This window comes from Moschus berezovskii, chromosome X, assembly GCF_049115385.1.
Source record: "Moschus berezovskii isolate FMDL1 chromosome X, NW_MosBer_1.0, whole genome shotgun sequence".
NCBI classification, from domain to species: Eukaryota; Metazoa; Chordata; class Mammalia; order Artiodactyla; family Moschidae; genus Moschus; species Moschus berezovskii.
In genome coordinates this window covers 63,339,724-63,351,394 of record NC_142488.1, presented here as the reverse complement: position 1 = coordinate 63,351,394, position 11,671 = coordinate 63,339,724, and the positions used below count along the sequence as shown (strand labels likewise).

General features: G+C 50.6%; 1 protein-coding gene across 1 annotated transcript; it reads left to right on the top strand.

The window, feature by feature from the left end:
- Positions 1–6,731: 6,731 nt before the first annotated feature.
- CXCR3 (C-X-C motif chemokine receptor 3) lies at positions 6,732–9,984 on the top strand. The gene is made up of 2 exons (XM_088833711.1): positions 6,732–6,995; positions 8,499–9,984. The coding sequence occupies exons 1-2, from the start codon at positions 6,984–6,986 to the stop codon at positions 9,585–9,587; spliced, it is 1,101 nt and encodes a 366-aa protein (XP_088689837.1). The 5' UTR covers positions 6,732–6,983; the 3' UTR covers positions 9,588–9,984.
- Positions 9,985–11,671: the final 1,687 nt, after the last annotated feature.

Sequence of the window (11,671 nt, the reverse complement as noted above, 5' to 3'; positions counted from 1 at the left end):
CACTCCAATGTTCATAGCAGCACTGTTTCCAATAGTCGACATGGAAGCAACCTAAACGTCCATCAACAGATGAATGCATAAAGGTGAGGTGTATATATACAATGGAATGTTACTCAGCCATAAAAATGAGTGAAATAATGCGAATGGCAGCAACATGGATGAACCTAGAGATTATCATACTAAGTGGAGTAAGTCAGACAAAGACAAATACCATTTGATATCACTTATATGTGGAATCTAAAACATGATGAACTTTTTATGAAACAGATTCACAGACGTAGAAGCAAACTTAGGTTACCAAAGGGGAAATGGGGTGGAGGAGGCATCAGTTTAGGAATTTGGGATTAGCAGATACAAACTACTATAGATAAAATAGATAAACAACAAGGTCCTATTGGTATGGTATAGAGAACTATATTCAATATCTTGTAATAAACTATAATGGAAAAGAATATTTTAAAAAGAATATATGTATATATATGTGGAGGAGGGCATGGCAACTCACTCCAGTATTCTTGCCTGGAGAATCCCATGGACAGAGGAGCCTGGTGGGCTATGGTTCATAGCATTGCAAAGATTTGGACGTGATTGAAGTGATTTAGCATGCATGCATATATATATATATATATATATATATATATATATATAATCTGGATCACTTTGCTGTGCACCAGAAACTAACACAACATTATAAATCAACTATACTTCGATTTAAAAAAATAATTAGTTTGCATTCCCACCAACAGTGTAGGAGGGTTCCCTTCTCTCCACACCCTCTCCAGCATTTATTGCATGTAGACTTTTGGGTAGCAGCCATTCTGACTGGTGTGAAATGGTATCTCATTGTGGTTTTGATTTGCATTTCTCTGATTATGAGGGATATTGAGCATTTTTTCATGTGTTTGTTAGCCATCTTTATGTCTTCTTTCGAGAAATGTCTGTTTAGTTCTTTGGCCCATTTTTTGATTGGGTCATTTATTTTTCTGGAATTGAGCTGCAGGAGCTGCTTCTATATTTTGGAGATTAATCCTTTATCAGTTGCTTCATTTGCTATTATTTTCTCCCATTCTGAAGGTGGGAATGCAAACTAGTACAGCCACTATGAAGAACAGTGTGGAGATTCCTCAAAAAACTGGAAATAGAACTGCCATATGATCCAGCAATCGCACTCCTGGGCATACACACCGAGGAAACCAGAATTGAAAGAGACACACGGACTCCAGTGTTCATTGCAGCACTGTTTGTAATAACCAGGACATGGAAGCAACATAGATGTCCATCTGCAGATGAATGGATAAGAAAGCTGTGGTACATATACACAATGGAGTATTACTCAGCCATTAAAAAGAATGCATTTGAATCAGTTCTAATGAGGTGGATGAAACTGGAGCCTATTATACAGAGTGAAGTAAGCCAGAAAGAAAAACACCAATACAGTATACTAACGCATATAGACAGATGCAAATGATAACCCTGTATACGAGACAGCAAAAGAGACACAGATGTATAGAACAGTCTTTGGGACTCTGTGGGATAGGGTGAGGGTGGGATGATTTGGGAGAATGGCATTGAAACATGTATGTTTTCATATGTGAAACGAATCACCAGTTCAGGGTCGATGCATGTTACAGGATGCTTGGGGCTGGTGTGGGTGAATGACCCAGAGGGAGGATAAAAGGAGGAGGGAGTTGGGAGGGGTTCAGGAGGGGGAACTCATGTACACCCAGGGCCGATTCATGTCAATGTATGGCAAAACCAACCAATATAATATTGTAAAATAATTAGACTCCAATAAAAAAAAAGAAAAAAAAATCAAAGTCAGCCTTCCATGATAGAAATTTTGTGTGTTGCCACTGTTGCCACTTGCTCCTCTGGAGAGTCTAGACAGGCCCCAGAGCAGAGCTGGCATCCCAAGAACAAGGCGGGATGGGAACAGATTCACATTGACTCCAGATGTGGAGAATTCTCCAAGTCAGGTCTTCAGGAACCTGTAGTGGAATGGAGACTTTCAGAAGCACCAGAGATCCTCCTGCAGGTGTCACAAAAGGGGTCGGCACTTGTCAGATTTTTGCTTGGTCCTCCGGGCTCCTTATCCTGGAGACTCTGACATTTCTTCTTCCTAGTAAATGAGGACAAGCAGGGCAGAAGAATGGAGATTTGGTGAGTTCCACCAAAGCTCCCTCTAGGGCATGAACCCCGATGGGTGAACACCTGCCCTTACACAAGATGCCTGGGTGAAGCCACATGGTGAATAAGGTGTGGCTTCTGAAAGATCCAATCCTTGGGCATGATTGTGAGGATTGGGAGAGCACATTAGAAAGTAGCCTGGATAGGAACATTGTGACAAACCCTCCTGGCTGACTAGCTTGCGACAGATAGCTTTATCTTTCTGAACCTTCACTCCATTCTACAAAATGAGTACAGCAAGCTCTGCCTCCCCGGGAGGCTAAAAGATTTAAAGGAGATCATGTGTTACAAAGCCAAGAGCTAGCCAAGTAGAAGATACTTTTATTTATCAGTTCCCAGGCACTGCTGGGATGTGGACAGGATGACAGGAAGGTCATTGTGCTGGTTCCCATGGCTTGGGTCCTGAACTATATTCTCCAGCCCTCTCCCTACTCTCACACATACCTTCTTTTCCAACCAGACTGCCCGCCCCTGGACTGACAAGCTCTTCCTCACTTCCTGGCCTTGGCATCTCCTGTTCCCATGGCCTGACATGCCTTGATTCCCTTTGCCACCTGACAAATGGCAGCAACATCCTCCTTCCTATAGCTTGGGGGCTTAGCCTCATGGACCTGGACTGCTGAGGCTCCAGCCCACGGCCCCAGCACTTAGGAAGGAGTTGCCTCCGTCAGGCTCAGAACTACAGGGAAAAGGGCAAAGGAGGGGGTGGTTCCCAATCCCTGGGCCTCCCTGTGACTCAAGCTCTCCTTCTCTGAAATCCAGAGCTGGCAGAAGGAAGCAGAGTCCCAGCACTGCCTGGGCCCCCTATACTCCTTCCTGGGGTTAGGACTCTTCTTCATTTCGTGTAAGAAAGGCTCTGCCCCAGCCTAGGCCACTGCCTGAACCCCACGGAAAGTTTGGGCCTCACTGAGCCTGCTCCCCTGAGGGCTGGGGACAGGCAGCCAAATCCAAAGGACTTTGGGAGCAGGGCTCCCAGTGGCACTCAGAGAAGCTGCGAGAGAGGCTGTGAAACAGCAGACACTGAGGGGGAGGAGGAGGAAGTGGCCCCCTTCCCTGGCTGGCCTGACAGACAGCTGTGGAGGCCCTCCTTCCTGTGAGGGACCAGGCCCAGGGCTCAGATCTTTGAGCCTCCCAGCTCCCCAAACCACAGCCCAGAGGTGTGAAAGAGAGAAAAAAAAACAGGGGGAGGGGTGGCAGAGAAGAGACAGGTGCACATTTCACACCTTGACCACAGGTGGGGCCCGGAGCAGCTTCACTCTGACTAACTTCCTTCTCAAGCTTCCCCCCTGGCGGCTCAGAAGGCCAGAAGCAGAAGGGCACAGCCACCAGAACTCAGGGTGCAGGCCCCTGGCTAAGTGGGTCTTCCCCAGGACTGGGTCTGCTTGGGACCTAATCTGGGGGCTTCTTGGGACAGGAGAGGGCCAAATTCGAGGGCCAGGTGAGGACTTGGCTTGGCACCGTGACCCAGGCAACTTCTCAGGCATGTGAGCTGTGAGAGACAGCAGCAGCCCACTGTAGACCTGACCTGCGGCCTTGGGAGGGGCTGATCTGGAAAGTTACTAGAAGGGGAGGAAACTGCTGCTCACTGGGTACTTTACTCTGTGCCACATGTATTGTTTATAGTTCACAGAACAGCCCTGACACATGTTTACTAGTTTTATCCCTACTTTGCAAATGAGGGAACCAAGGTAGAGAGGTAAAATGATTCACCTAAGGTGACATAAAGGCGTAGCCAGAGGATTAGACCAGGACTGGTCAAACCCTCCCAGCTAAGGCTGCGAGGGGCAGCCTTTCAGAAGGATCCATCCTCCACCACGTCCCTGATGTGAAAGGACTCCCAGCACCTCTGGGTTTGTGGCCAGTATCCCTCACACTCAACATTCTCAGCTCTGCTTCTATTAATGGCTGACCCTGTGCAGGGGCCTCACAGCCTTGGTCATCTCAGATTATCTTGTAACAACCCTGCCGAGACCAGCTCAAAACTGTTATGTCATGGGTCCAAGGTCACACACCTTGAACAAGGCTGAGTCAGAGCTGGAGCCAAACAAATTCAGCAATTTTTCCATTCTTCCCACCTCGTTACAGGCTTCTCACGTGGTGGTAGTGCTAAAGAATCCACCTGCAAATGCAGGAGAAGCAGTTTCAATCCCTGGGTTGCGAAGATCCCCTGGAGAAGGGAATGGCTGCCCACTCCAGTATTCTTGCCTATAGAATTCCATGGACAGAGGAGCCTGGTGGGCTGCAGTCCATGGGGTCACAAAAAAGTAGGACACGACTGAGAAAATGAGCCCACACACACATACTGCCTCTTGGCCACACAGGGAGCAGCGGGAACAGCCTGCTCCATAGCCCAGGCTAGCCTCTCAAGATATAGCCCAACTCAGAAAAGAAAGCTCTCTGCCCCTTTCCAATGGTCTTATCTGAACTTCTCTTGTTTTTCCTTTCTAGCAACCCATGATGGTGGGGATAGTGGTCCCCATGTGGCAAATGAGGAGACTAGGACACAGGAAGGAGACCAGAGATACGTAGACTTTGAAATGTCACATGGACCTGTACACTCCAAAATGTGTCTGGAAGACCCACATCAGGTTGTCAACTTCTTCCAACACAAGATATTTCCAAAACTGTTAACTATTGTCACCGTCAATTCATAAAGAAAAGATCTTTCTAATACCAAAAAGCAGGCAAAGTGTATAAATGCAGAATACAAGAACTCCCTTTAAGTTGAACAGATAGAGCTCTTTGTTTTCCTCTTTTCTATCATGTGTAGAAGCCCAGGGAATGGAAACTCTTCATGGGATAGCATCGCAAACCATGGTCCCAGCTCCCCTGCCCCCACCCGCAGGCCATCACCTGCCAAGTCCTGTCTTTCCTAACTTCCAAGACCTCTGGAATCCTCCCACGCTCCTCTACTTGCGTTGCTCCGGACCTCCTCCAAGCCTTTAGTTCCCTCTGGCCTGGATCCTGCAAGTGACAAGCTGCTTAGAGAGAGAATAGTCACATCTTCTGACCACAGGAGGAGGGGAAGGGCCTTGCTGCCTCCCAAGTGTGCGTTTTGTCAGAAAGTTTGAGCTGAATTCCAGGCCTGAGCCTGGAGGCTCAGGTGACACATTCTGACTGAAAACTGGACCCCCAAGCCATGGCCTCTGTCTCAATCTCTCTCTTCTCCCTTTCTCTCTCTCTCTGCTTTTCATCTGTGAGGAGAAAGGGAAACTGCTTGGAGAGGCAAAGGGCCACCTTTCCCCTCTGTTAATGAGAGCAGCGAGGGGAGAAGAGGGCAGAGGGGGCACCAGGCTAGGTTGGGGAGGAACTTCTGCAGTGCGCAGCTATAAAGAGACTGGTTTGCTCTACCAACGCTTTTACAGCTTTTCCTCAAAAAAAGAGATCCCCATGTATCTTCCCCAACCCTATTCCCCTTCTCCTGCCCTAGAAGCAACTGCTCTCGTGGATTTGTGGTGTGTTCATTCCCTACTTTAACCTTCTAAAACAAACAACTGTATCCAAAACAAGATGGTATTGTTTTGTGTGTGTGGTTTTTCAAATTTACATAAGTGGTATCAAATGATACACAGAATTCTATAACTTGCTTCTTCCACTGTTGGTCATTGGCTTTTCTATATGCCTCCATGTTAAAATACCTAGCTTTTAGTTCATTTGTTTTTACCTGCATGAATACATCACTGTTTATCCATCAGAAAACAACTGAAGTGTGAAGCAGAGTCAAGGCAGAGTAAAAGGAGAGTCAGACAACTGTTGGGGCTTCCCTGGTGGCTCAGAGGTTAAAGCGTCTGCCTCCAATGCGGGAGACCCGGGTTCGATCCCTGGGTTGGGAAGATCCCCTGGAGAAGGAAATGGTAACCCACTCCAGTATTCTTGCCTGGAGAATCCCATGGACGAAGAAGCCTGGTAGGCTACAGTCCACGGGGTCGCAAAGAGTCGGACACGACTGAGCGACGGAACAGAACAGACAACTGTGAGTTCAGTCCTAGCACCTATCCTCACTTGCTATGTCTGGCAAAGGCCTCTCCCCTTTCTGGGTTAGCCACAGCGATACTGCCTACACAAGGGGCTTGTGTCTCTGGAGTGAGGCAGTGTCAGAGAAAGTGCCTGCAGCAACACCCAGCACATAGCCAGTTCATTACTAGCAGTTCCCATTCCTTACTCTTGTTGATTAGCAGGGAGGGGCAATGGTGAAGGACTAGAATTTGTGTGTTGGACTGCTCTCAAATATTTTCAGCTTTTAAGAAGGTTAATGTCCCCACTCCAGTATTCTTGCCTGGAGAATCCCATGGACGGAGAAGCCTGGTAGGCTACAGTCCACGGGGTCGCAAAGAGTCGGACACGACTGAGCGACTGAACGGAACGGAATCTCCTTTATACAGTTAATACACTGAACGACCCAGTCTACAGTCGTGTGAGATGAACTCCAGCCCAGGACTGATGAGCAGCGGATCTTACCCCTGGCAGCAGGGCTGCCCTGCCCCTGTCAGCTACCTGCTTCTCCCTCAGACCTCTCTCCTCAAAGCACCTGCCCATGTCCCACTGCCCCAGCCTTTCTGGTCCCAGGCTTGTGGCCAACTCCCAGAGCAGCTACCTTGGGCCAGGCGGATGGTGGGGTAGGGACCCCGAGGCCTTAGGTCTGAGGAGGTCTGGTGTAGATAACCCCATGGAAGAGGCTGCTGCTGAGAACCGCGTGAAACCCTCACTTCCTCTGTGCAGTGCAAGTTCCCGACCACAAGCACCAAAGCAGAGGGGCAGGCAGCACGCGGCCCAGCAGCTAGCGTACCAGCCCAGTCATGGTCCCCGAGGTAAGTGCCGCTGCCCAGCCAGGCCAGACCATAGCTATGAGTGGAGAGTCTAGGACATGAGGGGACCGTCAGGACTGGCCCAGAAGTCAGGGCCACCAGAGGGTTGGGTGAACAGGTACAGAATGCAGGGACTGTATAGAAGCAGCACAGGATCGGGTATTCGGAAACCACCTTGGCCACTGACTTGCGAATGACCACAGGCAAGTCCCTCCCCTTTCTGGCTTTGGTGCTTCATCTGCAAAATGCAGGAGGTTGAGGCTCACCCCTCATGGCCCCTAAGGCTCTCTTCAGCTCTGACTTGGAACTTTGATCTTCTGTGCTGGACTGAATTGGCACCTGGGAGACCCACAGCTCTGGGACGGTTTGCGGGGAGGTGGGGGAAGGGGAGAAGGAATATTCTACTAGAGCTTGGTGGGGGAGCCACCCAACTTGGTGGGTGGCAAGCGTCGGTATAGGGGAGGGGAAAGACGGGCAGAAACTGGTGTTGGGGGGCCGTAGTGATTTGTAGAGGGGCCTCATGGGGGGCAGGAAGTTGGGGTCCCCAGGCAAGGGCTGAGGAGGGAACAGGAGGGCCAGCGACTGGGAGAGGGGACTGTGGGGAGGTGCCTGGGGAGGAAGGTGGTGGAACTAGGCGTGGCCAGGAACTGAGGACCATAAGCCATGAAGAAAGGGTGAGGAGAGAAGGGGCAGGGAGGGCTCGGGACAGAAGGGCAGCTCTCCTTCTGGTTCACAATCCCTGTGCCGATGGGATGACCCAGAAGGGAGAGAGAGAAGCAGGCTTTGAGAAGGGAAGTTATCAGCCCAGCACCCAGGCCGGGCAGATGGAGCTCAGAGGGTGTGGTTTGGAAGGAAACGCAGGACAGTTGCAGCCTGAAGCCCAGGCCTCTGGGCCTGCCTCATAGAAGAGCTGCTTTACGAAAGGTTCCTCAGACTAAATCTTCAAGGAGTGACTTTTTATAAGTGAAGTATAGTTGATTTACAAGGTTTCACGTGTACAGCAAAGTGATTCAGTTATGCAGACATATATATGTATTCTTTTTCAGATTCTTTTCCATTATAGATTAACTACAAGCTACTTAGTTCCCTGTGCTGTATGGTAGGCCCTTGTTCTTTATCTGTTTTACCTACAGTAGCATGTATCTCGGAGAAGGCAATGGCAAGCCACTCCAGTACTCTTGCCTAGAAAATCCCATGGATGGAGGAGCCTGGTAGGCTGTAGTCCATGGGGTCGCTAAGGGTCAGACACGACTGAGCGACTTCACTTTCACTTTTCACTTTCACACATTGGAGAAGGAAATGGCAACCCACTCCAGTGTTCTTGCCTGGAGAATCCCAGGGACGGGGGAGCCTGGTGGGCTTCCATCTATGGGGTCACACAGAGTCGGACACGACTGAAGTGACTTAGCAGCAGCAGCAGCAGCGTGTATCTGTTCATCCACATTCCTACTCAAAAAAGTAACTTCCAAGGCCTTCACACGCTCTGTGCCCTCCCTCCCTCCGCAGATGAACGAACGCCAAGAGTTCCAAGTCTCCGAGCTTGCCTACCTCCTGGAAAACTCTTCCTATGACTATGGAGAAAATGAGACCTATTTCTGCTGTAGTTCCCCCCCCTGCCCGCAGGACTTCAGCCTCAACTTCGACCGCGCCTTCCTGCCCGTCCTCTACAGCCTCCTCTTTGTGCTGGGGCTTCTGGGCAACGGTGTGGTGGCAGCCGTGCTGCTGAGCCAGAGGGCAGCCCTGAGCAGCACCGACACCTTCCTGCTGCACTTGGCCGTGGCCGACGCACTGCTGGTGCTGACACTCCCTCTCTGGGCAGTGGATGCGGCCATCCAGTGGGTCTTTGGCTCCGGCCTCTGCAAAGTGGCGGGTGCACTCTTCAACATCAACTTCTACGCGGGGGCCCTCCTGCTGGCCTGCATCAGCTTTGATCGGTACCTGAGCATTGTGCACGCCACCCAGCTGTACCGCCGGGGCCCCCCGACTCGCGTGGCCCTCACCTGTGTGGCAGTCTGGGGGCTCTGTCTGCTCTTTGCGCTCCCAGACTTCATCTTCCTGTCCTCCCGGCATGACAACCGCCTCAACGCCACCCACTGCCAATACAACTTCCCTCAGGAGGGCCACACGGCTCTGCGCGTCCTGCAGCTGGTCGCAGGTTTCCTGCTGCCCCTGCTGGTCATGGCCTATTGCTACACCCGCATCCTGGCTGTGCTGCTGGTCTCCAGGGGCCAGCGGCGGCTCAGAGCCATGCGGCTGGTGGTGGTGGTAGTTGTGGCCTTTGCCCTCTGCTGGACCCCCTACCACCTGGTGGTGCTGGTGGACACCCTCATGGACCTGGGGGCCTTAGCCCGTAACTGCGGCCGAGAAAGCAGGGTGGACATAGCCAAGTCGGTCACATCGGGCATGGGCTACATGCACTGCTGCCTCAACCCACTACTCTACGCCTTTGTGGGCGTCAAGTTCCGAGAGCGGATGTGGGTGCTACTCATGCGTCTGGGCTGCCCTGACCAGAGGGGCCACCAGCGGCAGCTGTCAGCTTGCCGCCGGGATTCATCCTGGTCTGAGACCACAGAGGCCTCCTACTCAGGCCTGTGAGCCTGGGATGGGAATCCCCCTCCACCTGCCACATTCCAGGCTGTTCCCTCACTCACTTCTCCAACACACACTCCTGGGAGTCCCCCGTGGCCCTAGTCTCCCAAGGAGCCGCCCTCCTGGCTCTGAGGGCTCTGCCATCACTGCTCCTTAGCCACCCAGCCCCATCCCACTGCTTCAGAGGTGGCCACCTTCAGGCCCTTACCTTGGCTGCACAGAACCCCACCACCCTCCTAACTCTAACTAGGCCTCAGCCTTCCCCATATACAGGGAGCATGAGGCAAACAGCATAACGCTCCGCAGTGACTGGCGGTGGTTTCTGAGACCTCTGTATTTGCTCACTTTGACTTTCACATGTAAGACTCTGCTTCAAACTTTTCAATAAACAAGCTAAACAGGACCACGGTGTGTTAGTGCATCATTACAGCCAGCCCTGCCCAGCCTCTGGAGACGTTCTTCCTGCTCCTCCTTGTTTGGCCCTGGGTTTGTGCCAACCAGTGCTGCCTGTCTCCCCTCCTCTGACCACCTGGGCACACCAATCACTCACAGGGTGAGTGGGTGCAGGGTAAGCAGTTAATCGACCAGCTGGCTAGACACCGTTGAGGCATAATTTAGGGAAGGGGCTTTCAGACATAAATAAGAGTCCCTGCACTCCAGAAGCTAGACCGACAAGGAAGATGTGTAGATGACTACCAAGCAGTCTATGCCACTAGGCAAATGTGTGGCACATGTTCAGAGTACTGCAGCTGAAGCCATTTGGGAAGACTTCTTGGAGACAGAGAAATGAGCAGAACTTAAAGGGCAAGTAGTATTTCCAGGGCGAAGAGAAAGAAAGATGGTATTTCCAGGCAGATGGGAGGGTAGTATACCAAAGGTGGGAAGGCTAAAAACAGTGCTGCTTATTGGAGGAATGGTAAGTGGTCCAAACTGGCTAGAATTAAGGGTTCAGATACAGAAAGGATTGAAAAGACTGAAAGTTGGTTTAGGACCCAGGTGATGGCATCACAGGTTACAAGGCTGTAGTGGCTATTCATGTTAGAGATGACACAGGCTCTTACTAAGAAAAACAGCAGTAGGATTGGAAAAAAACAAGATAGGACAAAGACTTGACAACACATGTGTGGGCTGCGGGGAGCACTTTCCTGTAGCTATAGCTGGGGTGGGAGTGGAGGAAACTATCAGGGCTCCCCAGGAAGGCAGATGACAGGGCTATTGAGTTAAGCAAAGGGTTGGACCCTTCTTTGGCAGGGGTAGAACCACTGCACTGTCAGTTCTCCCTGATGAAGTCACCAGTGTGCCATGATCCAGTTTCACAGGTCAGCTGCGCCTTCGCTGAGACTGCCGATATAGCTGGAGGTGGGACTGGAGAAGGACCCAAGGGAAACTTGCACTACCTTGTGCATATACCCAGTCCCATCTAGACTTGTGCTTAGACTTCAGTTTGGGGCCACTGAAAGAACACTCTCAGCATCTGCAAAATGAAGGAAAGGTGAAAAGATGACAGAATAACACATCCTGCCTATAAAAAGTATCAGTGATGCTAGACTAGTAAAAATGTTTGGGGTAGGCCGAATAACAAGTTCCCAAATGTCCACACTCTAATCCCTAAAACTTGTGAATGTGTTAATATGTTACCTTATTTGACAAAAGGAAATTGAGATTTTCCTGGATTATCTGGGTGAGCCCAATATTATCACAAGGGTCCTTAAAAGGGAAAGAGGGAGGCAAGAGAAAGAGATGTTGCTGGCTTTCAAGATAGAGGAAGAGGGCCACAAACCAAGGAATGCAAGTAGCCCCCGGACGCTGGGAAGACAAGGAAACTGATTCCCCCCAGGGCCTCCAGAGAGGAATGCAGCCCTGCCCACACCTTGAGGTCTGAGGTCTGCACCAGACTTCTGACCTCTTGAGATGGAAGAGAACACATTTGTGTTAAGTCACTAACCTCCTGGTAATCTGTTTTGGCAGAAATAACAAACAAGTACAACATTGATTCCAGTCTATATTCCAGACACCTCACCAAAGTGGGGAGGTTGTTTAAGTGCTTAGGGGCAGTCACAAAAATCCAAGAGAAACCCCAACTGGAGGCT